The 26455-nt window shown below is 47.2% G+C and overlaps 2 protein-coding genes across 2 annotated transcripts; both read right to left on the bottom strand.

Annotated features, from left to right (window-relative positions):
• Nucleotides 1-303: 303 nt before the first annotated feature.
• TMED3 (transmembrane p24 trafficking protein 3) lies at nucleotides 304-11286 on the bottom strand. The gene is made up of 3 exons (XM_024742700.1): nucleotides 10953-11286; nucleotides 9016-9264; nucleotides 304-1166 (listed from the first exon to the last, which is right to left on the bottom strand). Exons 1-3 carry the CDS (start codon nucleotides 11127-11129, stop codon nucleotides 930-932), a joined length of 663 nt encoding a protein of 220 aa, XP_024598468.1. The 5' UTR covers nucleotides 11130-11286; the 3' UTR covers nucleotides 304-929.
• Nucleotides 11287-23219: 11933 nt separating this feature from the next.
• ANKRD34C (ankyrin repeat domain 34C) lies at nucleotides 23220-24827 on the bottom strand. The gene has a single exon (XM_024742811.1). The coding sequence runs from the start codon at nucleotides 24825-24827 to the stop codon at nucleotides 23220-23222; it is 1608 nt and encodes a 535-aa protein (XP_024598579.1).
• Nucleotides 24828-26455: the final 1628 nt, after the last annotated feature.

The following is a 26455-nucleotide window of genomic DNA, read 5'->3' as shown; positions in this document are numbered from 1 at the left end:
CTTGGGACAGCCACTCATCATTGCTCAGTCTTTTCTTTTTCTGTTCTTAGCCCCTCTATTTGGATTAAATGATGACTCAGTTGTTGACAGTAAGCACTAGGGTCTGAGAACACAAAATAACCAACTCCCTATTTCACTGTTTTCATTCAACTGAGAGTTATTTACTACTCCCTCCACAAACGTCTACACGTAAAGATCTCTGAGGCATCACTTGCTCTATTATGCTGTAATTAATTATATGCACACCAATGCTCCCCATTAAGCTGTGAGCTCCTTTAGAGCAAAGAAATAATGGCACAAGTCTCCATGGTGCTCACAGACAGTTTTTATTAGCCAGAGTCCTGCCTTCTAGGAGATACACAGCCAACCAAGGCACCCAGCTACCATTTTGTTCTTGCTTGCGTGGCTGATTCCATGGCTCACCCGGGATGGGGATTTCTGCAAAGCCGCTTCAACGCCTGGTTTCCACAGGTACAGAGAGCTCCACGTGAGGAAAGGCCAGACAGGGCCCTGTCTCCTCCACACGGGATAGGACACACAAGCCAAATGGGCCATGCGTCGTGGAGCAAAAAGAGAGCCCTGAGCTGCCCCCTGGAGGCCCGGGCCCTTGGGGTTCCTCCTACGAGCCAGGCCATTGGATGGCTGCCTGCCTGCCCTCCCACACTGGCCAATCCCTAGCCTGATTGTACCCTTTCTGCATTCAGCGTTTCACACATAATGCAGCTGGATGCCTTCCGCTTTCTGGGCTCTGAGCTTTGGCTGCTGGAGTACAAGGACCAAGCATCTGAACAGAAGGCAAGGTGAGAACATGTTACCCTGTGCTCTTCTCCAGGCAGCTCCTGGGTCTCACCCACCAGCCCCAGGAGCCTGTGACCAAAGGGAGCTGCTCCGTCCTGGGGTGGGAGGGGCCTGGGAGCAGAGCGCCCCAACTAGGAGTGGACCATCCTGCTGACGGGTCGCTTTTCTGTGAAGAAGCTTTTCAGCAGCAGCACCTGGCTGAAGCTGACCACGAACAGCGCGATCGTCTCACCAACAGACCAGTAAGAGACTCGGCTATTCAGGTCTTCGGCCCGGGCCCTGTCCTGGGCCTCCCGGAGCCGGTAATGCGTCTGAGAGTCAATCACCGTCTTCAGAGCCTCGTGGATGGTCACACAGGCGGACTCCATCTAGGCAGGAAGAGAAGAGCAGTCATTGTGAACCTTCAGAAAAGAAGAACAGGATCCAGCACACACAGAGCAAATGTGATCTTCAACATCCTCGGTAATTTCTACTGGATGCTAACTATGTGTCTGTGCTAAGAATGGGACACGGTCATATTCATAATAAGCCTAACTGAGGCTCAGAGAGGTTAAGTAACTTGTTCAGAGTCACACAGTTAGTAGATGGCAGAGTCAGGATTTAAACCCAACTGTCTGAGTCCTGAGCCTATGCTTTCAAATACTGCCCTGTGTTCTTATTTACTACTCACCATACCCCTGACAGGCAGGGATCATTACTCCCAGTGTTAAGGAGGACTGACTGATTGCTTACTGCATATACTGTGCCCAAGGTCACACAGCTAATGAACGTCAGGGCGTGAAGTAAACCACAGTTGTGTTGGACTCGGAATCTACTGTTCATTCAATTAAATTTGCTGCCTACACTTCTATGTATACCCAGAAACACATGAAGACATACACTTCTCATGTACACAGACCCACACACACAAACATGTGCAAAGACATAGACATGTGTGTACATAAATGTGCGCACACACATGCATATACTCACACATAACGCATACTACTTCACAACTTCCTTTACCTGCTAAAATATTACGTGTAGCATGCCGAACTCTGAATACATCCCACCCCCACTACCAAGGTCCCCTGCTCCAATCCCAGGAAGCTGTGCATGTGATGAGCTGCCACTCCTGTGATTATGTTACATGTCACAGCTGACCTTAAGAGAGGGGGACCATCCAGTGGGCCTGACCGAATCACAGGAGCCCTTCAGAGCAGGGAGCTTTCTCCAGCTGGTGGCTGAAGGAGAAGTCAGAGAGGCTGGATTCAAAAGAATTCAGTGCACCGTTGTTGGCTCTCAAGATAGAGGTCACATGCAAGGACCAGAAAAAGGCCTCTAGGAGTGGACAGCACGACAGCCAACAAGGAAACAGGAACCTCAGTCCTACAGCTGCAGGGAACTAAATTCTGCCAACCACCTGAATGAGTGTGAGAGCAGATTCCTCCCCAGAGCCTCCAGAGAAGAGGCCAACCCAACCTGATTTCAGCCTTGAGACCCTGAGCAGAGAACCCAACCGAGCTGGCCCACGCTTAGAGCCTACAGAACTGTGAGATAATGAATGGCTGTTGTTTTCAGCCATTAGTAGTAATTATTGATTCAGCAATAGAAAACTAAGATATTATGCCTGTGAAAGAACATGTGTTCTTACTCACAGGCAACCTCTAAAGCAATCATTTTATCCAAAACCCAGCAAATTCTATCCCAACAATAAGTTCTTGTGCTACAGAAGTTCATAAGCATCCAACAGACGTTTGTTTCCCAAATTCCAAAGGTGAACTACTTATAAAGCTCAACGTAAGAAGCTAGAAGGGACCAAACCATTGTGTCACCACCTTGACAGACCCCCGTGAAACCCTCATTTCTCTCACAAATTGAACGGTTTCTGGACGCCAAAGGGGAGACTATGACCAAAAAAAGAAGTGGCCCTTACTTGCTTCACAGATATTCTTGATTCTGGGCCATTCAAGGAGCTAAACTAGACTACGTGAGGAGAGAAAAGCTCCCCTTTAGCCTCTAGGTTGACAAGGCAGCATCTTCTGTCTGACAACTGGTCTACCTCCTAGGGGCGTGGGTTTCCTCTGCACATGTTGGCTGACCCCCTCATTCTGATCTATAGGGAAGAGGCGGTGAAATGTCACGTGGAGGGAAAACTGACAAGGTCACTGTGTACGAGATGGAATTAGTGGACTTCGACTAGGCATCAGGTCAAGGGGCAGAATCCACTGTAAAGAACAAGAACAAGGTCGTTTGTGCTTCACTTTTTCCCCCAAGGGGAAACTTGATCCTGCTTTCTCAGTGACACCTGCGTGTCCTATTTTTGGGCTATATTACGGTCTTCTCTTGTGACTGGAGTTAGCATGGGGCTTTTCACCTTCCCCACATTTGGTAGGCAGGGTGTAGAGGGATACCTCGGAGATACTGCGGGTGTGGTTCCAGACCACCACAATAAAGCAAATGTCACAATAAAGTGAGTCACAGGGATTTTTTGGTTTCCCAGCGCATATAAAAGTTACGTTCACACTATACTGTAGTGTATTAAGACTGTAATAGCATTATGTCTAAAAAAAAAATCAATGTACATACCTTAATTAGAAAATACTTTATTGCTGAAAAAAATGCTAACCATCATCTGACAACACAGGGTTGCCCAAAACCTTCAACTGTAAAAAATACAGCACCTGTGAAGTGCAGTAGAACAAGGTATGTCTGTACCTACAGATGTGTGATGTTGAGAAATGGACAAATGATCCTGAGAAGGGTTCCTGACATCAAGAAGTTGATTCCAAAGGGGACTCCTAAGTGACAACTGACTTCAGATGCCAATCACCAGAGGAGACCTCTCAGGGTGCAGACCTCTGCACTGGAGACGGTGGTGGCATTGCCCCTCCTCGCTCTCCTGGTAATGCTTCCAGAGTTGATGAAGGCATGTCAACTGTCACAGAGGAAGGAAGGGGACTAAACTGTGAAGGAACCAGGAAAGAGGTCACAGAGTGGAGTCAGGCTTAACCTACACAAACCTGTGTCCAAGTGGAACCAAGGTATGGCATTTGTAGACGCTTCCCTACTGTGCCCTTCCAGTCACTCCCTGTGACCATGACACAGGAAGGTTTGGTAAGGCCATTAGTTCTATATTTATAGCACCCTGGTGATCTTCAGAAGACCACGGTTATTGAAGCTAGGGCTGGGGAACTCAGGAGAGACACCTCTCAAAATGACACTACAGGAATTCCAAATCATACTCAGTTTTCTCTGATAGCCCAAACTACACTAATTCATTCTTTCAAACGTGCCTATTTAATTTATTAAGTGCCTACTCGCCTTCCAGACATTGTGCTGGGCCCTAGGAACTGAGAGATGAAATAAGTCAGACACAGTCCTGGGTCTCAAGAAGGTCATAATTTAGAGAATGTTATCAGCTTCCTGCAATGCCAAAAGAGCTAACAACAGAGGGGTGAGCGGAGCTATAGGAACACCTCAGAGAAAGCTGCTAATCCTGCCAGAGATGGAGGTGTACCTGACACAGGGAAGAGATAAACTGAACCTTGACAGATGGGCAGCATGTCACCAGGCAGAGGATGAGGGGAGGGCATTCCACGCAGGAAAAGCATGGCAGGGCTTCCCTGGCAGCGCAAGGGTTAAGTATCTGCCTGCCAAGACAGCGGACACGGGTTCGAGCCCTGGTTGGGGAAGATCCCACATGCTGCGGAGCAACTAGGCCCGTGCACCACAACTACTGAGCCTGCACTCTACAGCCCGTGAGCCACAACTACTGAAGCCTGTGTGCCTAGAGCCTGTGCTCCGCAACAAGAGAAGCCACCGCAAAGAGAAGCCCGTGCACCGCAAGGAAGAGTAGCCCCCGCTCGCCGCAACTAGAGAAATCCCGCGCACAGCAACGAAGACCCAACGCGGCCAAAAATAAATAAATAAAATAAATTTATTTTTTAAAAAAAGGAAAGAAAAGCATGGCAAAGAGCACATGCAGAGCCCAATACATGCAGCCTATCGGGGATATGTGAGAAGGAAGTCATGGGTAGGTGGAAGCTCACAGTAAAGGCCTTGAGAGTCAAGACTTTAGCACAAAGCTCTGTGAGCAGAAGATTGGCAAGGCAAGGATCCCACTTTAAGAGAACTTCCCTGCCAGCCATGATGCAGAGGCGGACTGGTGGTGGGGAAACCACTTTGGTGGCTGCAATTCTGCTGGGAAGAAAAGACGAGGCCCTCAATTAAGAAGGTCACCAAGTGGGGTAAGAAGAGTGGATCTGGGAGTGATTTAGGGGACTCGGTAACAAAGTAGAGAAGATCATTCTTGAAATTAGTGGGATGAACAGAGATACACATATACATGTGTATACATGCACACGCGTGCCCGTGTGTATATGCATGCATGTGTACACATAGACATGCATACACACGTTTAGAATGTATAAATACACAGAGGCTTTGTTTTTAAACACTAGGGAAGGGCTCACTGGTTTTCCAGGCTAGAATTCCACCCTCCGTGTTTATTTCCATCACAAGCTCATTCAGAAACTCAAGATGTACATTACACTCACTTGAACTGGGAGCTCCTGGGACCCCTGAGCCCTAGCCCAGGCGTTCAGCGGTACAGGCTGGTACCTCCAGCCTCCTCCCAGGGTCCAGAATCACTGGAGAAGGAGTGGGGGTGGGGGTGCGGGGGTGGTGGAGGAAGAGAAACGGAGGAGGACACAGAAACCACGGGTGCCGACATCCCGGGCAGAGGACACATCAGATATGCCATGTAAGGCATCACTTCAAAGATGGATCAGATGTCATCAGCCAGAGACCAGCACTGCACTTCTATGAAGAGGGCCTGAGGTCTTTACAGGAACCACCTCACATCCGATCAGTGACAGGGAAGGAAGCCAGTTCTCAGGAGGTAACAGAACAGGAGGTGGTACTCTACGGCTTTCCTGGCGTCTAAAACCAGCAGACACCTTTAGAACCTGGCACGGGCCTCACAGGAGACCCCAGGGCCACACATCACCAAGATTCACAGACACCTGGAAGCATCCCCTTACCGTAAAAACATGCTACTTCCCCATCCACTGGGATCTGCCGTTGGCGTTAGTCTAAGATACCACTTCAGCTTGTTCCCACAAAATTTCAGTTAGGCAACCCAGCCAGCCTGCTTCCTACCCAGCAGGAAGCCAGCAGAGGCCCTTCTGTTGCAAAGAGCCCTGTTTTCCCAGGGCCATGGGTCCCCAGCTCTCCCGCAGTGAGACCTTCACCCTGCTGAGACCTCCAGCCCTGGCTGGTTCAAAGTGTCCGGGCACCTCACGGGGATTGTGGGCACCGCTCCATCATGACAGTTAGTCTCTGGAGACACCCTGACCTGTCTCTCTCCCAGGAGCATCCCTTTCCTCCATCCCATGCCCACATCCCATCCCGTCTCTACCACCTGCTGATGCCCAGGTCTTCACTCTGTAACCGGCAGCAAATTCCTGCAGCCTCACCTCATCAGGACCTCCACGGATAGATGCACTCGGCTCTTTATTTTATTTTATTTTTTGGCCGCGCAGCACATGGGATCTTAGTTCCCCCAACCAGGGATCGAACTCGCACCCCCTGCAATGGAAGCGCAGAGTCTTAACCACTGGACTGCCAGGGAAGTCCGCGCTTGGTTCTTTAAATTCTTCAAGAGTTCAAAGGCAGCATCGCAGGAGCCGGCCTCAGAGTAGAGTTAGGAAAACCTTTCATCTTCCCTCGGCCACCACTGAGGCAGCCCCGGACCTTGGACCTCTGTCAGGAACCTTCAGCCTCCGCTAGGATCTGCCCAGACTCTCAGGACGCCCAGGGCACCTCAAGGGTGGCCTCCCTCAGCAGCATCCCTAGCCCACGTCCTCTGCCAGGAACCTGGTCGCGCTGCCACTCGGGCCAAAGACAAGTCCCTCTGGCCTGGAGCCCTGGCCCGGGACGCGGTCACTCTGCATCCTATTCTTTCACCCTGGGGCTGCTACTGGTGCCAGAACACACAGCCTCTGGCCCAGCACTGAGCCGGATGAAGCCTCAGGGGAAGAGAGAAGACAGCTGCAGGTAGAAAGGGGATCCATGCCAAGCAAAATAAGATCAGGGCCGGTGAGGAAAGTCAGGTGATGCCCTGAACACCTGCACCTGCTGTTCTCCCCACCCAGGAGGCCTTTCCTCCTCCCGTGCCAGACACGCTCCTAGGCAAGCACCCAGAGTGTCGCTTTAAGCTAAAACTCTCCCTGTGAAGACTTCCCTGACCCTCCTGGAAGAGTCAATTGGTCCATCCCCTGACAACCCTCACCCTTAAATCTCAGCTCTGATCAGAGCATCCTGGAGCTCCGTGGTTCACAGGGTCGCATTCCACACAGGGCTCCTAACAGCTGGGACAGCGCCCTCTGACCTCATACTCCCACCACCCGGTACAGTGTGCAGACTGAGCACGGGCCCACCACAGGCGAGCGGGAGCTGTCTGAGACAGGCACAGACCAGGCAGGGGGGTCAGAGGTACAGAAGGAGAAGGAAACAGCTCTTTTGCGGCTGGGCGGAAGGAAGGATGAGTTCCCAGATGTAGAAGAGGGGAGGTGCAATCACTCCTTCCTGCAACAAAACCAAACTTTAATTCTAAGGCTCCAGGAAAGAACGTCTCTAGTGCGCTAACCCGTAAAGCCTTTTCTCTACTGGTTTCTTTTCCACTGCTTAGAGAGAGAAATCCTTCAGCTCAGCTTCTGGAGACTCATAAAATCTTCAAAACAGAAGCTATTTCAATCAACGACCAACAGACCTCCTGAGAGGATAGGTTATGAAAGATCCCACACATAAGACACACGCTGGGCTGGAACTTCTAGCAGCAGTCATGCCGCTAAGTTCAAACGCACTGCTGTCCAGTGGAACTCTCCATGCGTGGGCACCAGCCACTTGTGACTACAGAACACTAGAAATGTTGGTGCAGAGCAAACAAGGAAGGGAATTTTTAACTTAATTTTAATTAAATGTCAACAGCCATGTGTAGATAGCCGTTACTGACCGGACAGTGCAGTGCTAACTTCCAACTGCTCAGAGAATGAGCCCATGGTCAAAGCCACAGAGGAATGGGGCCTGTGGTCACCTTGGAGGGCAGCCCAGAAGGTAATCTGGCATTGCTGGAGACTCAGATGCTCTGGCTTTGGGTGTGGAACAGGTGCAGCCACAGAGGATCATTCCTGTCTCGCAGGTTTCCCTGGGTCCTGCCACTCAGTCATTTGAAAACTATTTGGTGAGCTCTTATTCTGTGCCATACCCCAGGCACTGGGGCGCTGGGGTGCTGGGGATTCAGGGGTAATACAGAGTCCTAGCCTCAGAGCCTGCATATGGAAGGGAGGGAAAAGCTTAAATAGCAGGAGGGAAGACTGAGGGAGGAGGCTGGGGTCGGATTATAGTTAACCGTGACAGCCATGGGTGACAGAGATGACTATCCGTCCTCCAAAAGTGTCACCGTTTCTCTTCCAGATTGTGAAGTTTGTTGCTAGGAATTGACTGCCCAACTGAACTGTATTTGCCGCCTTCGTTTCATCCAGTCTATCCACAGGACTAACTATTCCTCAACAATGAGATATGAGTGGGTGTGATGGCGTCACTTCTGGGCCAGGGCTTTTAAGAAGCAGATGGGACTTTATCATTCTCTCCTTCTTTTGGTGGCTAGAAACAGAAGACTCTGAAGCCCTAAGGGACATCAGAAAGATGACAAGAAAGAAGGAGCCTGGCTTCCTGAGTCACTCCATGGAGGAAAGTCCTCCACCCCTATTCCCACTCTCTGGATTATTATTTGAGTGAGAAAAAAAAAAAAAAACTTTCATTGTGCTAAGCCATGGATATTTGGGGTTTATTTGTTATAGCAGCCAGCCGTTGTTACCCTAACTAATATATACCACACAAAGGAGGACCGGTCTTTCTCATGTAGATACATCGTATCAGCAGAGAGGCATATGCTATGTGTACTTTGCAAGCGGTGCTGTGTCAAAGACGAAATGGGAATGCAGGAATACCAGAGGAAAGCATGGCAGGGATCCAGTTAAAGAATGGAGAGGAAGACCAAAAGGAGGACATAGTGTCTTGTAGGACTGGATGTGAAGAGAGGGGCAGAGTCAATACTGAGACTTCAGACTGGAGCTGGATAGCTGGTGACCGCTCATCAGCCAACACGGGCACAGACGAGGAGGAGCAGGCTGGGGGGGGGGGATTCATCTCAGCCTGTTAGCGTCCACTCACCTGGGTGAGAGCCGTGACTCTGTTGCCCATGTCTGGGAGAATGGGGGGCTCATCGCCCACTTGAAAGTCAAAGTAGACGGTCTTGTGAGAGAAGGTGGAAAACTCATTACTGAAGCAAAACTGATAAACTCCCTTGACCTCAGCCTGGTGTGTGAAGCTGTCATACTGCTTCTTGGTTTCCCTGTAGATGGTGTTCCCCAGGGGGTCCTCCACATAGCAGTCAACGTCGTAGTGGCCTCCAGTGATGACCTGACAACCACAAAAGACACCCACAGTCTGCTGTTACCAGAGAGGCAAACGCCACTTACCAAAGGCCGACCAGGCAGTGATTACATGTCCCAAACATTTTTTTCATTTAATCTTCACAGTCTTCTAAAGGCTGACACTCCCCGATTTACAGAGGATGACACTGAGGCTGAGAGAGCTGAAGTTAACTGGCCATGGTCATGCCGCTTGAAAGTGACAGAGCTAAGACTCGAATCCATGTCTGCCTGATTCCCAAAGTTTTGCTCTGCAAGAGTGCCAAGAGACTAATCCTCCCCGTTTTACAGAAGAGGTAACTGAGGCTCCGAGGTTAAGTAAACTGCTGAACGTGTCTGGTAAACGTTAATATTATTGCTGATGGAATGCAAGGGGAAAGCAAACATAGACTGAAGCCTTCACAGAATCAGTGATTACCGGAGGTGGGAGAGCCCTCGGGAATCATTAGTTCAAACTCTAAACACAGGAAAGATAAGACCTGCAAAGGGCAAAAATCACAAAGGTGGTCAATGACTATAACTAAGGTCCATCAAAGAACACAGTCAATGGCCTCCATCTGCTTCCAAATGTTAAAATTTCCTTTTGTTCAGATGGAAGAATTTGCTTTGTGATTAGTGAGCTTCCTAATGCTGGAGGTGTGTAAACCTATGCTGAACCTGCTCTAACAGGGGTTCCTGACCTGGCAGGGACCAGATGACCTCTCAGCCCCCTCCATCCTCACAACGATCATGTTTTGGTGACTATATCTAGGTTACCCCTGTTAACCCAGCTGCAATTTCCACACTGTCCACGGACATGTGAAAGTGGCCACATCAGTGACTCAGAGGTCATCACACATAGTGCTGTCCCCAAGCACACGCCTCTTTTAGTGGCTTTGGTCAGAGAGGGCCCACCATATGGCCTGCCCCTACTCCTGCTTCCCGTGCCAATTCATCTCTGGAATGCCTGTCAGTATGTGTCCACAAGCAGACGCGGGTCTGGGTATAATTCCCACTCAGCTCCCTACTCTTAGATCTGCTCACTAAACCTTAGGGGCAGATCTCTCACTCAAGACCTGCTCCCCTGAACTGTGAGCCATGAAATCTCTCAAAGGAGCCAGGACTGCAGGAGCTAGGAGCTTTTCTGAGCCATATGGCAGCAGCCATAACACCACTCCTTAGAAACACTGCCAGGGCTCAAAGCCTGCGCTGACACCTCCTTTCCAAAGCGCCATTTCTCATCACTTGCCGCGCTCACCCCAACTTGACTTCAAACACTGGAGAGAGGGAAAAATAATGCCAAGGACCCATTTCCTCTCACTGCCATTTTTCAGTACAGGCGGGGACAAACTGGTCCAAAAAACTTGGGACAGAGAGCCTGTGTCCAGCTAATCAGACATGGCATTCCTTGGAGTCAAGGGGCCTGCAGGTCATTGAGGACAACTCCCCAGGATGCAGGACCCGCCCCCGGGCATCCTGATCCAGGTAGCGCACCTGCGGCGCTACCTCCCGCCCTGGTTAGTCGGGCCTGTCTCGAGTGGGCTCTGACTTCCTCGCGGGTAAGTCAGCTGGTCTGTGGTCATTCCCGCCCCATTCAGCCTCTTCGGCTAATTCCAACCACTCCAGCCTGGGGCGCACCAGTGACCAATGGAGACCTGGAAGGGGGAGAGGAGGCGCTGCCGGGCGCCAGGGCCTCACCTGGTAATCCAGGGAGAACTTCACGCCCTGCTCCACGTCCTCGTGGAAGCACTGCTTGGCGTTGTCAGGTAGCTCGAAGGTGAGCTCCGCGCCCCGCGGCCGCTCCGCCTGCAGCAGCAGCAGCAGCAGCAGCAGAAGGGGCAGCGCGCAGGCGGAGCGCGAGGCCACGCTGCCCATGATGCTCCCGGTCCAGTCCCGTGGGCCGCGGCTCGGGCGTGCGCTCCTCGCGGATGGGACGGTGGCTGGGGTACCAGGGATAAGGTACAGGGACAGACGTGGCGCTTGCGGGGCGCTGCGCTTCCGGGAGGGCGGGCGGCTTAGCGCGCAGCCGCGCGCTCGGGGGTGGTCCCGGGACCGAGGCCAGAGAGCGCCGCGGCCTCCCCCCGCCCCTTCTGCACGCTGCGCCTGCGCGCTGGCTGGGCTGGCGAAGGGGACACGCCCCTTCCCCCGCCCCGCGCTGTTCTGCTGGGGCGTCTCGGCGAAGGTGAGGCGGGACGCCCATCCCCAGCGCGCACCTCCCCGGAAGGGCCCTCTGCCAACATCCCTGACAGACGTTTTCTGCATCTTCTGGGACCCGCAGGCTTGAGGATTACCCGGAATTGGCCCAGGTCCACGCAGTCCATCCTCTCTGGCTGCAGCAGCACGAAGCCCATGGGGTTTTACAAGGTACAGGCTCTGCTTCTGACTGGCTCTGTAACTTGTCTCACGCTTCTCTGGAGAATCAGTCTCCTGGTCTAGAACTGGGTGTGCTCAAACCTACTATCCACAATAGCAAGGAAGGCTGTAGGAAAGATATGCAAACTCTGGGGACCCAACTAACACCCCCTTTCTCATTCCCATCCCCTTCCCAAGGTGAAAAAGTATGCCACGGGGCAGGGGGGTTGATTGGTGAGAGTAAGTAAAACCCCACAGTTACATCTGTTCTGGGGAAAACCGGCAGGCGTGCTCACACACAAAGCTTCCTGAAGCTTCCTGAATATACAAATACAGGTCTCTCACTCAGGGATTTCAGGTATCTCTTGGTTGTCTGTATAAGTTGAAGGTTCTTCTGGGACAAAACAATCTTTTTTTTTTCCCTTTGACTTCTCAAAAACGCTGAAAGCAGATAAATTAATTTACTGTCTTATCTATTACCATTGACCTAAGAAGGTATTTTGTATAATCATTACTATAGCGTTTTATATTCACTATGATCAGGTAAAGACAAACAAAAGAACGATTGTAGTCTCGCTACTCAGTAAAGAATTTTTTTCAGAACATCATTAGGTGAGGTGTATCTTGATTTTAGCAAAGAATTTTACTGCCTATATAGGTCACCACGTGGATAAGACCGAAGTGTCCTGTCACTTATGTATAGCTGATTCACTTTGCTATAAAGCAGAATCTAACACACCATTGTAAAGCAATTATACTCCAATAAAAATGTTAAAAAAAAGTTCTGATCTCTATGTCTGTGAGTCTATTTCTGTTTTATAGACAGGTTCATTTGTGCCATATTATAGATTCCACATCTAAGTGATATCATATGATATTTGTCTTTCTCTTTCTGACTTTCTTCACTTAGTATGCTAATCTCTAATTATATCCATGTTGCTGCAAATGGCATTATTTCATTCTTTTTTATGGCTGAGTAGTATTCCGTTGTATATACGTACCACATATTCTTTATCCCTTCATCTGTTGAGGGACTTTTAGGTTGTTTCCATATTTTGGCTGTTATGAATAGTGCTGCTGTGAATGTAGGGGTGCATGTATCGTTTTGAATTATAGTTTTGTCTGGGTATATACCCAGGAGTGGCATTGCTGGATCATATGGTAATTCTATTTTTAGTTTTCTGAGGAACCTCCATACTGTTTTCCATAGTGGCTGTACCAACTTGCATTCCCACCAGCAGTGTAGGAGGGTTACCTTTTATCCACACCTTCTCCAGAATTTGTTATTTGTAGACTTTTTAATGGTGGCCATTCTGACCGGTGTGAGGTGGCACCTCATTGTAGGAATACTGAACACTTTTAAGTTTTATAAATGAAGGATAAAAAAAGATGAAGATTTGAATTTTTAGAGTAACAATTCATGTTTCTGCATTGGGAGACTTAATCTTTTAAAATGTTAATTTGCACTGAAATAACTAAATGTCACAGAATCCCAGCCATAATCTCAGAACATTTTTAACATTTAATAAAATGAGTTTACGAAATAATTTGTCCAATGAGAATTGAGAATGAATGTGACTCACCATTTGTGAAAGTGAGTTAAAACCCTACAGTAATTAAAATAGATGCTCTGATATGGAACAGAAAGACAGATACGCCAATGGAATGTACAGAATGGGGTGGAATGAAGTGGGATGGGATGAAATGAGGGAGTTTAGAAACAGACTCAAGAATTCTAAAAGCAAGAATTTAGCATGTTACAAGGATATTTTAAATCAGTGAATGATATCAAGATACTTTTAGCTTCAAGTAAATTTTGTAAACTCCAACTAGATTAAATGATATATAACCTATATTAAATAGACTCTAGAGTTCTAAAATATACTACTCATATCATATATATCAAAAAATATACCGTTGAATATAGCAGAAAGTTCAGAGGTGAATTCAGCTTCAGGCACTGTGGTAAGGGCTCCAGTCCATGTCCCTGCTTTTCTCTTGGCTACTCCCTCCTCTGCATGTTGGCTTTATTCTTAGGCTCTATTATTTTATTGTCACAAAAAGGTTGTCAAACCAAACAAACAAGCTTGAGCAACATGTTTATTTAGTCGTGTCTATCAGAAGGAAGAGAAATATTTCCTTCACTCATGACCTGTATGTCCTTTCCTTCAGTACAATTGGGCCAACTTAGGTCATGTGCCCATATCTGGATCTAAGCCACTGACAAGGGGAAGGTCATGTACTGATTGGCTTAGGCTGGATCCTTTAGCCAATCACTGATAAGGAGAATGGGGATTGTCATAATTAACTCAGACCAATCAGGGCTTTCCTTGGAGCTCGGGATGAAGTCAAAAGGGCTGCAAGGATATAGGGTGACTGACTACATACGCAAAATCAGGATCTAATGGGAAGGAGAAGGGAGGATCAAACTGGGTAGGCAATAATATCCAACTGAAGCAAAGAAAGGATTAAGTACTGATTAAATTGTAATGGGATAATTTAAAAATGTATTTAGACCCTTACCTCTCACCCCATGAGAAATCATTTTTGCCCTAGGTCAGGAGTGTCTGTGATTCTGGGTCCATCATCCCAGAGGAGGCAGAGGACTCCAGAAGGGTCAGCCAGGTGGGCTTCTTTCATCAGGCTGCTATTTGGTTCACACTGGCAAGACCTTGTCCATGAAAAATCCAATCAATAGTCAATCTAAGAAAAAATGGGAAATTTTATTCGAGCCAATCTGAGTATTATAACCCAGGAGACAGTCTCTCCAAGAGTTCTGAGAACTGTTCCAAAGAGGTAAAGGAGGAAGCTAGCCAAAATGTGATTTTGGCAAAGGGGGTACCTGCAGTCAGGCACACATCTTTCTCAGTGGAAGGTTGCTGCGAGTCACAGTAGCAGACATCTTGGTTAATGGTTTTAGTGCTTTTCTAATGATGGGAAGATCCAAGAATCCAGGTTCATAAAAAATTTCTGCTAAAGATACTATCTGAGGGCCGGTTCTGTCCATTTTCCCAGAGCACAGAGTGCCTCATCCTGATCTTCGCCCTGAATTCCTTTCAGGGTGTGTCGTAGGTCAGCAACTGCAGTGGTGAATGACTTGATTCTTGCAGAACTAGAGATGGTGGGCAACAGTCTTTATTTGACAGTCCCTTCCCTTTTACTCTTTTTTTTTTTTTTTTTTTGTGGTACGTGGGCCTCTCACTGTTGTGGCCTCTCCCGTTGCGGAGCACAGGCTCCGGACGCGCAGGCTCAGCGGCCATGGCTCACGGGCCCAGCCGCTCCGCAGCACGTGGGATCTTCCTGGACCGGGGCACGAACCCGTGTCCCCTGCATCGGCAGGCGGACTCTCAACCACTGCGCCACCAGGGAAGCCCCCTTTTACTCTTAATTTCAACCAACGTTTGGGGAGCATTTTGTGACCAATTTGTCCCATGGCACTGGGAATGCTCATTCCCAGGTCAAGTGAGGATTTTGTTGATAGGTCACTTTACATGCTATTACTGGACTAGGCTCTGTTAACAGTAGCCAAAAGCCTCTGGATCACCTGTCTTACTAGTCTGTTATGGTCCAGGAAATGGTTCCCTCTTACTGCTTCTTCCCATATCTACTTACACTATTACAGTTGTTGATCTTATAGAACTATATATTTTGATCAATCATTGCAAACTGCCTAATCATCATTAATTTTGTTTGTTTTTTTTGTTTTGTTTTGTTTTTTGCTGTACGCGGGCCTCTCACTGTTGTGGCCTCTCCCGTTGTGGAGCACAGGCTCCGGATGCACAGGCTCAGCGGCCATGGCTCACGGGCCCAGCCGCTCCGCGGCATGTGGGATCTTCCCGGACCGGGGCACGAACCCACGTCCCCTGCATCGGCAGGCTGACTCTCAACCACTGCGCCACCAGGGAAGCCCCATCATTAATTTTATCTGTGGCTCCGTCACACATTTGGTAATGCAATGAACAATAATCTTGTGAAACAGGCAGAATACAAGTAATATAACTAGCGACATTCGTGGGTCATAAGGCTTTAAGCTCAGAACTTCCATTAGGTGAGGCCCAGTATCTCCCAGGGTTCCTGCCATTCGGGAGGTCTGGTTAACATGCAATGCAGTTGCACAGGGCACACCGGAGTGGGGGGTGGAGAAGGAGGTCAAAGGACAGAGAAAAAGTTTTGATGTTTCAATTTTTCTTGTCTTGCCTTAAAATGTGAATTTTTATTTCATCAACCTTGACCTCTTCTAGCCTTTCACTTTTTTCTCTTCCTCTCCCCCGGCCCCAATCCTCATGCGTAATGATTACCCTTTTCTCCGATGAAAATTGCTAGATTTTTAACTCCGTGCTTTCACAGTCAGTCTACTGGAATTGGATCACAACTTCACCTTCAGCTAAGGTGTCCTGGTGAGAATTACCAGACACTTATTTCTGTGTTGACTTATTAGATAATGCTACAGTTCTAAAATACTTACCTCCTTTCTTTTTCTGAGATCTGCTTCTTATTCTTGATGTCTTGCCACAGATAAATTCCAAGTGTGAGCAAGTTTTCTTCCTTCCTACTGCATGCGTGCCGTTTTGTAACTTGGACCGTAGTGTTGCAGGAAGGGGAACCCCTTCAACGGCCCAAGAATGGACTCTTGTCTAACACTCGGAAATGAATTGTCTGAGGAGACACACATGCTGACAAAGCAGGACACTATTGGGAAGGGAAGCCCGGGCGGGGGGCAGCAGGGTAAGTGAACCCAGGGGGACTGCTCTGCCATGTGGTTTGCAGTCTCGGGTTTTATGGTGATGGGATTAGTTTCCAGGTTGTCTCTGGCCAATCATTCTGACTCAGGGTCCTTCCTGGTGGCACATGCATCGCTCAGCCAGGATGGATTTCAGTGAGGAGGATCCTGGGAAGTTGGTAGGATATATGGACTGGTGTCTCTTTTGACCTTTCCTGAATTCTTCCAGTTGGTGGTAGCTTGTTAGTTCCACGTTCCTTACCAGGACCTCCTGTGGTAAGATAACTCATGCAAGTAGTTACTAACCCGTTTGGCCAGGGCCTGGCGTTTTCCATCAGTGGCTCCCCTAACAATAGGACACTGCTGTGAATTTCACCTCATTAACCTTTGGATGTGAGAAATGTCACATTTCTTTACTTTGCTAAATCAAGTTAAAATTGACTGTACTTCCCAACCCCTCCTTCCCAACACTGATAAGAAAATCCATCTCAGCCATGGTGGAGCTCTCTCCACTGTGTTCTGTAGATGCCTTAAGCAGTGCACAGCCTTCAGGTTCAGGGAGCCCTGGGATCCTTGTGCCGATGTGTTCACTGTCCAAGCTCCAGTGTTTCTTCCAGGCAAGTGCCTCAGCTGCCCTCCTGCCCAGCTTGACCCAGGCCTATTCTCCCAAGATGCACATGTCAACTACAAATTGGCACTTGTCGTGGGCACTTGCCATCTACATCTACAAGGATTAAAGCAGGTGCCGCTGCAGCTGCTGACCTTCAACACCCCCTGAAAGGAGTTCAGGTGGAGATCAGGAATGAGGCCCTCTGTGCTCTGGGAAAAACTGGGCAAACAGGTCTTCAGATAGATATTTTCAGGAGCCAATTTTATGAGCCCAATTCTTGCATCTCCTCACATCTAGAAAAGCACTAAATTCCTTCATGGTGACATCTGCTCCTCGTGACTAGCAGTAACCCTCAGGAGACTAGCAGAACCTTCTGCAAAAAATATGTGCTTGGGCTTCCCTGGTGGTGCAATGGTTAAGAATCTGCCTGCCAATGCAGGGGACACGGGTTCGAGCCCTGGTCCGGGAAGATCCCTCATGCCGCGAAGCAACTAAGCCCGTGCACCACAGCTATTGAGCCTGCACTCTAGAGCCCACGAGCCACAACTACTGAGCCTGTGTGCCACAACTACTGAAGCCCACATGCCTAGAGCCCGTGCTCTGCAACAAGAGAAGCCACCGCAATGAGAAGCCCGTGCACCGCAACGAAGAGTAGCCCCCGCTCGCCGCAACTAGAGAAAGCCTGTGCACAGCAAAGACCCAACTCAGCCGAAAACAAACAAATAAATTTATTTAAAAAAAAACAGTGCAAACTGCCAAGTATATTAAAAAATATATATATGTGCTTCATTGTATGTACACCCCCTTCACCAAAATCACATATATACTGACCTTCCCCCCTGCCTCTTTGGAGCAGTTTCTCAGAGCTATGTGAAATGCTGTCTCCCAGGCTGCAGTCCTCATTTTGCCCCAAATAAAACTTAACTCGCAACTCTCACGTTGTACATTTTTTTAAGTCAACACACATCTAGCCACTCCCCTCTAAGGTTTTGCTCTGGAAAGGAGCAAGTTCTACACAAGGGACCCCAACTTCTGAGCCTCCTATAATCTTGGGAATGTACTCCCTCACTCGGGGGGGCCTTGTCCCTCATCACACCTCCACCTCCCCCAGCACTTTCTTCTCCTCCCAGGGGGTCCCTCCTAATCTGTCCTCAGAGGAGCTGGAAACAACATTGACCTCCCTTTCCTGCAGAAAGAAGTGAGGAAAAGACATGCTCAAACTAGTCCTTTCCCCTCCCCCGCTTTTTAAAAAAATTTTAATGGAGTATAGTTGCTTTACAATGTTGTGTTAGTTTCTGCTGTACAGCAAAGTGAATCAGCTATGTGTATACATATATCCCCTGTTTTTTGGATTTCCTTCCCATTTAGGTCACCACAGAGCATTGAGTAGAGTTCCCTGTGCTATACAGTAGGTTCTCATTAGTTATCTATTTTATACAGAGTAGTGTATATATGTCGATCCCAATCTCCCAGTTCATCCCACCCCCGCTTCCCCCCTTGGTATGCATAAGTTTGTTCTCTACATCTGTGTCTGTATTTCACTTTTGCAAATAAGTTCATCTGTACCATTTTTCTAGATTCCAAATATAAGCGATATTATACGATATTTGTTTTTCTCTTTCTGACTTACTTCACTCTGTATGACAATCTCTAGGTCCATCCAGGTCTCTGCAAATGGCACTATTTCGTTTCTTTTTATGGCTGAGTGATATTCCATTGTATATATGTAAATACCACATCTTCTTTATCCATTTGTCTGTTGATGGACACTTAGGTTGCTTCCCTTTTCTCCCCCTCATTAACTGTAGTGTAAGCCCCCAGACAGCTGGCTTTTCTTTTTGCCATGCAAGTGCCTGACTTAATTTTGATGGCTGAGGCATCCACTTCAAAGGTGGCCTCCACCTCAGAGATGGCTATCTCGATAAATACACATTGCCAGCCACAAAGGACTAAATAAAGAGCCAGGTCATGCCCCCACCCACTCCCCAGCTTTGTTTTAGAGATCTTGGTTGATTTCAGTGACTGACCATTTGGACCCCTTGTTTTTTCTCTTCTCACACTTTAAATTCCTTCTCTTATGTTTTAAGTTCACTCATAAAGAGTGAGCCCATGAAACCCTAGGTCCTCAGCTTGGACCCCAATAAAAGCAGAACCCCAGGCCTGGGCCCTCTGTCTACCCACAGCCTCACTGTGTGACCCCAGGTGTGCCACGTAATTTTCAGGACCTGTAAGCAACAAACCTTTTTTTTTCAAAGTTTCCTGATGATTATTGCTGAGGGCTTCTTGCAACCAATAAGAACCACAAGGGCTGGTCCAGCCATAACATTGGTTATCAACAGGCTGAGACGGGCACAAAACAATATAATTTATTTCAACCGTCTAGGAAGGAACCTAGGGGTAAGGTTTGGAACTTTCCAGGGAATCAGGAAGTCTGGATGAAGTCTGAATCACAGAATTCTAGAGTTTAAGAGAGAAGAGAGACCATCCACCTGGTTTATTTGATACTTACCAGCCTGCCCTGGAGTAAGAGCTAAGAGAAATCAGCTTATATTAACATTCATCGACATTAGAAATAGGGCCCAAGGAGGGATATCCAGGGACCTTACCAGTAGCAGATGGCAGGTGCAACCCTGGGGGGAACCGAGCAGAAGGGCCAGAGGAAAAGAATTCACCCCCATTGCGGCAATGCACCGTCTCATTCTTAGCGCTTTTTTTTTTAACCAAAAAAGAAACTATACTACCTGTGTAGTTAAAAATTCATTTTCTAAATCACGTGTACATAAAATAGTAGGTGTTTGCTCAGGTCGATGTTACCAGGCAGTCATGCCAAACCCATCTTAAGGAAAAGGTAATATTTATAATTGAGATTTCACTAAGAAAAATGGGAAATACTTACTATTGAAGGATTGTAATATATCTTTTATTGACATATTAGAAATATCTAAACAGTTCCATTACATGGATTTTGATACATCCTTGAGCACATCGTCAGCTCGAGACTAGGATAGAACACTGTAGAGAGCCAGTTCAAGCAACGCACGATACATCTGAAGTACCAACACACACGAAGGAGGAAGTTCAGACAAAACCTGCATTTACTTGATGAAATTCTAAGAGGCTCGACGATGGACTTAAGCAAACAAACAAAGGCTTTAGAATGTCTAGAAATTGAACCCAAATTCCAGATTTGAAACTTTAGACTCACATTCTATAATATATTTTGATAAACATTGCAGAGAGTCTTAAGTAGATGAGTTATTGAAACTAGTTTGTGGCTATCTTCTGTAGTGACCCTAGGCTCCCCCAAATCTCTGATCTAGGAAGTGTGATTCAATCTAAATAGGCTTTTAAAAAGCATCTCTCTGAGGTTTGTTAACACGAAGAAAATTGCCCATGTATGCGTTAACCGTAATTAAGTATTGCAGTGGTTGTCCTAGTTTGGAACAGTCTAATTCAACTAATGCATCGTCAGATAGTGATGAAACAAGGTACTATCCTGATGACCGTCTACAGAAAGGCCAATGGAAAGGTCACAACTGATGGATGCAGGCAGTAAGTGGCATGAGCGTACCTGCTGTGACGCATCTGTGTGATGGATGGACAGGCTATTCCAAACGGGCAACTCATCATGTTTAGTGTTTCACCTAAGCTAATTGCTATGAATGTACCACATTCACTACTTAGGATAAATTAGGCTTTCAAATCTTAGCTAAAGGTTTAGAAAAATTCTCTTATGCAGTGTCTTGCTATCGCCCCAGTTAGATACTATCAATACTGGCAGACGTTGGTTTTAACTGACACTGACGACCATTGGAAAAGTACTTAAAATGTGTAGCGTGTGTGTGTTCCTTTAATGAGCTGCTGAGAACAATGGTTGTCTGTCTGGTTCTCTCTTTAATACATCAGAGTTGTTGCTTTGCCTGTAAACATGTCCAGTCGGTGAGAACTATTACCATCTAAATGGTCCTGAAAAGCGTATGGGTTGGGACACCCAACCCAGGTCATGAGCCCTAGATTTTCACTAGCTTATGTGCTATTCTTCTCATTTTCTTCCCTTCCTGCCAAGTACAAGAGGCCATTAGCACTGAGGTCAAGAATTCTGAAGGCCCACGTTGTATATAAGTCATCTTACTAAGTTACAGTTTGAATCGCCCTTAAGTTAGTGGGACAGCCTAGCCAACCAGCCAGACCTACACCTTCATGCAGTTTGGTTGCTCTTGGCATATTTCTACCGTGTACACAATCGTTCTCCTAGAGCAGTGGTGATCAGCTAAGGTGATACCACCTCCAGGAGATGTCTGGCCACGTCTGAAAGCGTTTTTGGTTGTCACAATTTACGATGAGGATGCTACTGATATCTAATGGGTAGAGACCAGGAATGCTGCTAAACAGCTTACAACGTACAGGACAGTCTCCCACAGGGAAGAATTATCCAGCCCGAAAGACCCATAGTGCCTTCCCTAAAGGAATTACTAAAGAACAAACACTCGGTGTATTTATAACCATCATTAGCACTTTTGATTGGGATATACAGATACATTTCTAGCAAATGTCATTATAGAAATGGTCTGATATGCAGAGCTTCTGTGGCAGAATTTCTTTACTCTACAAGTGCGTTTAAGGCTCAGTATTGACAGAACCCCTGAGAATCTCAAGGGGCCCTTTGAATATTTCAGCTAGACTTTGCTTCACTTTGTGTAGGGTATTAGGTATTATTTGAGATTTTGAGGCTTCGGAGGTCTAAAGGAGTATGAAAATCAGCTGCCTCTTTTCCAATTACTTCTACCTGTGCCAGGTACAGTTACAGGCACTTTCATACATTATCTCATTTAATTCTCAAACTTGTAAGGTGAAGCATTACTAACCCCATTTTACAGATGAGGGAGTGGAGGCTTGGAGAAGTTATTAAGCCACTTCCTCAAGGTCACGCAGCTGGTAAATGGTGAAATAGAGATACAAACCCAAGTCTCAAAGTCTCTCCTCTTTCCTCTATGTGATGCTATCCCCAAGGACTACTGAATTTTTTTAACCATAGAGCAAACATATCTAAGCAGCATGAAAGAAGACAATAAATGGGAAAATAACAAGAAATATCTTCATCTAGATTGTGGTTACATTACACCAAACGTGCTAAATGTCTGCTTCCATTCTTGGGTTCGTACAAAGTGGCTTGAAAAGGTTGTACAGGTTATTTCTACAAATCTCCCATCACATAGTTAATTCAGGCCAAGAAACCAGATGTTCTTGAATTTCCCAGAAAAGTGAAGGGGAAGTGAGAGTTTGCATCCCTTAAAATTTTCAGGCTACAAGTGGTCCCCACTGCCTCTGGCCTGAGAACCATCTACTCTACCTTGTAATATGAGCATCTCCCGTCACCATGTATCATTCTAGTTTGGGGAGATCTTACCAAGTTTTTTTTTTTTTTAAAGAATAATCAGGAAACGCTTCTTATGGGTCTATTCTATGAGTTGTATGTACAAAACTCCAAATTAGCTAATAGCCCCTGACTGTTTTTCACAAGATTTCAACACAGAACCTGTGTCAGGGCAGGAGGCCAAGGCCAGTTTCATTTCTGGGCAAGATTCGTCTCTGAGGCACCAGGTACTGTGACACAACAGAATTTGGGGGACACGTAGATCTAATATTTGGGGACTCAAAGCACACCCGAATTAGTGCATGGATAAAGCCTGTTACCGGAGTTCTGAAAGATCTCAACTATGCTACACTAGCCAGTGCCCCGTGACATGGTAAGAGGCAGGACCCGAATACCAGAACCTCTCTGATGGGAGAATTCTACTTCTGTTCCTCCAGATGTAACACGGATACCCATATTTAACAGCCCAAAGATTGGTTTTGAGCTTTTGCACATTCGAAAAAGCCTCGTTTTCTTTGTAGGCACTTTATAGATTTATTACACATGACATCCTCCAGATACCATCTTGTGATTTAAATTGTTTGTCTGATAGAAAATAATGGGTGTCAGCTGCTTAGATCATTGTACCTGCGGTGTGACTTTCAAACTCCAAAGGTTTTCTTCCTCTGGAGATTTTTTCATCTCCAAAACCCAATTATACTGGGCTCTTTTCAAGTAGGCCTATAAAAACCCAGATGTTCTTTCAGAAGGGAAGCAGCACCGTTTCCATCTCTTCTGAAGCAGCCACACGCCAACAGTAAGGAGTGATCAAGACGCAGGGACTCTGCATGACCGTGTTGGTCTAGATTATGGTACTTTTCATAAACTACATAGATGTAAAAAAAAAAAACAACCTCACTGAAAAAGCTTCTAGGTCATGATTTCTTCAAAGTCAGACAGCTGCTTCATCTGTTCAACTTGCATAGAATGCCTTCTGAGGAGCTTCTTTTTACTTCTCAAGTCAACTCTCTTTGGTGAACTTGGAGCAACAGGTACCATGGATTTTAAGCCACTAGCGAGTGGAGAGGAAGGTTTGCTGCTCGATCTAATATCCGGGATAGGTGGGTTCAGATTTACATTTAAAGGCGGAAGGAAGCCAGGCCTGGTCTGAGAAATTCGGTCTAGTAGCAGAGTTCCGGAACCCCGTCTTTCTAGAAGATGGGGTGGCCTGTGGTGCGCTGAGCTGGGAGATGTGCAGGGCACAGCATCCAGGGCCTCCCTGGAACCCTGGAAAAGAGACAAGTGGGAGTTGTTGAGCTTCTTCCGATCTAAGGGTCCTTTGCCTGATTCAAGGGAAATGGAGTTGGGCGGATCGGCCCCTGGCTGTAAATCTAAATCATAGAGGTCATTTTCCAGCCGTTTGAGGGACACTGCATCTTTGAGAGCAGAGGGGCCTGATGGGCCAATACCACTCTTCTCTTGGTCAATAGGGAGAGTTCCTCTTCTGGCCAGACGTGAGTGGGGAGGCTGACTTTTCTCGTAGGCTGCCTTCCACGAGGCTGGTGCCGAAGAGGCTGGAATCTTCAGAACCTGCTCCGTGACCGTGAGGAAGAGGCTGGGGTCTTTGCCATCAGTACTGTTGGTTCTGGAAAGGGGGCCCCTTTTGGGGAAGGACATGTCACTGATGCTTTTGATGACCTCGCTGTCTGCACCTGCGCCATGGCTCTCATCCTGGCGCACAGAGGCGGCCAACACGGAGGGTGCGATCAGGCCCCAGGGCTCAGATTGGAGCCTCTTCAGTTGAGGCAAACGGGCCCTTTTGAGGTTCCCGACCTTCCTAGTGAGTGACCCAGGTTCATTAGGAGGCTTGGAGGTGTTGCAGCCACCTGGATGCCCTGACTGGAGGCTAAAGAAGTCATCTTCCTTCTCACTGGGTGGAGAGCCTAGGCCTGGAGCCTTCAGTTCAATACCCGAGGGAGATGCACACAGTGGAGGTGACTGTCTGTCTTCCTCTTTGGGTGAAGGAGGGACATTAAGATACTGTTTGGTGGTTTTGGTGCCTGAAGATGATTTATCCGTTGTTATAATAATCACCTCCTTGCCTTTGGCTTTGCAGGCATCCAGGAGATGTTTCAATGCATCCTGGTCATCTGCATTTATTGCGTAAACCAGAGCTGAAGCCCCTGTGCGATCCTCGAGGCTGGGGTCTGCTCCATTCTCCAGTAGCAAGGAGACCACTTCTCCCCCAGCTCTTCTGATGCAAGCATGGATGAGGGCGGTCTTGCCAGACTTATCCTGAATATTGGGGTCTGCCCTGTTGTCCAGCAGGTACTTCACCATCTTGGACTTACTGATGCTCTGCTGGTCCACATGTTTGGTGATACATGCCACCATGAGAGCCGTTTCGCCTTTGTCGTTGCTTTCGTTGATATAAGCACCCCCTTCCAGGAGGAGTCTGGTCAGCCTGAGCCTCCCCAGCCACACGGCCTTTAAAAGTGAGTTTCCATCAGTCCTTAATTCGGTGTTGTCATCCATCATACTGGCTACAGCTTAGAGTCTCTGAGCCACAGTGGCGATCAGACCTAGCAAGGGAAGAAGAGAGAAAAGGGTCATGTATTCTACAGAGCTGATCTGAGCAGCAAGGCTGTTATAGACTCTAGATACAGCCGTGTCCCAGTTTGATCCCAAGTTATGCCACCTTGCTTGGTTATTTAACTTCTCTGGGTTTATTTCTTCATCCGTAACATGGCAGGGGTGACTGTGGTGATAGCGGCAAACTACCTGACTTTGTGAAGATTAAATGAGACAGTGTATATAAAACACGTAACCACACGTAAAGCGGTTGGCATGACGCCTAGGAGAGAGCAAGCAGTAAAACGTGCAAAGCTCTTACTGGGTTGACTGCATGACACTTATCACAAATGCAGTTTTGTGATAACAGAAACTTTGTTTTCTGTCTGTCGGCCTCACTAAAGTCTAAGTTTCCATAAGGAAAGGTCTGAGTCTATCTTGTTCACTGTTGTAGCCTCAGCATTTAGCAATGAGTCACACTTAATAGGTTACCTCATAAATAATGGTTTAATGCAGTGTAGTTCTAGGTGTGCATCAAAAAGACCAGTAGGAAATACACCAAAATGGTGACAGGATTATGAAGAGTTTTCCTTTTTGCTGTACTTCCTAAACTAAACATTTATCACCATTGTCGTAGGGGGGAAATATTGTAAAACAAAAGCAATCCAGCTGTCCATTTCCATGTTGTAGTCCCCAGTATTCGAGCAGATGTCTGAGTTCTCACCCACCTCATTCAGGCTCTCAGAATAGCTCAAATAATGCAATGCTACATCCTCCTCTCTGGTTGAACAGATCTGAGGCAGAGGATGGACAAGGGGATTGCCTTTTTGCTCACGAATGTTAGGAAATAAAGCTCGTTCCAGAGCTCCCCCTGCTGAGGTCTGTCAAACCTGGGTTTTCTGCTTTGCTTCTCCTCATGTCAATTACCTAATTCCTGGACTCAGAGCTTCCAAAATGGGTGTTGGTCATGAGGTCTCCCACGAATAAGGAGAAATGGTCTCCCAGAATTGATGCCCTGCCAGCCCCGGGTCCCTCACTGGCCATGCTCTGCCAGCACGGCCCCTCCATGTGGACTTTTTGTCCCTCAGGCTTCTCTGGGCAGGTGTCACAATGCCTGAGTTTTCCTTCTCTGATGCGTGTCATCCTTCCTCTTACCCCACTACCCTGAGCAGTTATTGATCAATTTCTATTCCTCTATTAAACAGGAAGTCAGCAGCTTTTCTCGGCTAAAGTTGAGAGATGGGTGTATTGCCTTTTAAAACTTTTAATCCATGAATAGATACTTTGTTTAAAAAAAAAAAAGCCCAAATCACACTTAACTATATAAAGAAGAAGAGTACCCTTTACACGCCCCCAGCCCACCTTGAAGCCACTCATCTCTTCAGAATTAACTGTGGTTAACAGTCTAGGTTGTATCTTTCTGCTTCAGATCATTTTCTGCTTCTTCCAAATGCATTATTCTGATAATGCCATCTCAGTCTGATCTTGTTGCACTTGTGTTTGTGTGTTCCTGTAAGATTTTCTGTAAAATCCCTACCATCCAAAGACGCTGTATATTATTAAGTATATTCACAAGAAGTTTGTTTCTGTCTCTT

Source organism: Neophocaena asiaeorientalis, unplaced genomic scaffold (genome assembly GCF_003031525.2).
Source record: "Neophocaena asiaeorientalis asiaeorientalis breed wild unplaced genomic scaffold, Neophocaena_asiaeorientalis_V1.1 scaffold155, whole genome shotgun sequence".
In the NCBI taxonomy this organism is placed as follows: domain Eukaryota; kingdom Metazoa; phylum Chordata; class Mammalia; order Artiodactyla; family Phocoenidae; genus Neophocaena; species Neophocaena asiaeorientalis.
The sequence above is the reverse complement of the archived record's forward strand: the minus strand, read 5'-3'. Positions and strand labels throughout refer to the sequence as shown.

What these genes read in the sequence shown, in the direction of transcription:
- TMED3 (XM_024742700.1), bottom strand. Translation starts at nt 11,129, where the DNA reads ATGGGCAGCGTGGCCTCGCGCTCCGCCTGCGCGCTGCCCCTTCTGCTG. An exon ending in AGTTCTCCCTGGATTACCAG is followed by an intron (nt 9,265 to 10,952) that starts GTGAGGCCCTGG and finishes TGTGGTTGTCAG; the next exon opens with GTCATCACTGGAGGCCACTA. An exon ending in GAGTCACGGCTCTCACCCAG is followed by an intron (nt 1,167 to 9,015) that starts GTGAGTGGACGC and finishes CTTCCTGCCTAG; the next exon opens with ATGGAGTCCGCCTGTGTGAC.
- ANKRD34C (XM_024742811.1), bottom strand. Translation starts at nt 24,827, where the DNA reads ATGATGGATGACAACACCGAATTAAGGACTGATGGAAACTCACTTTTA.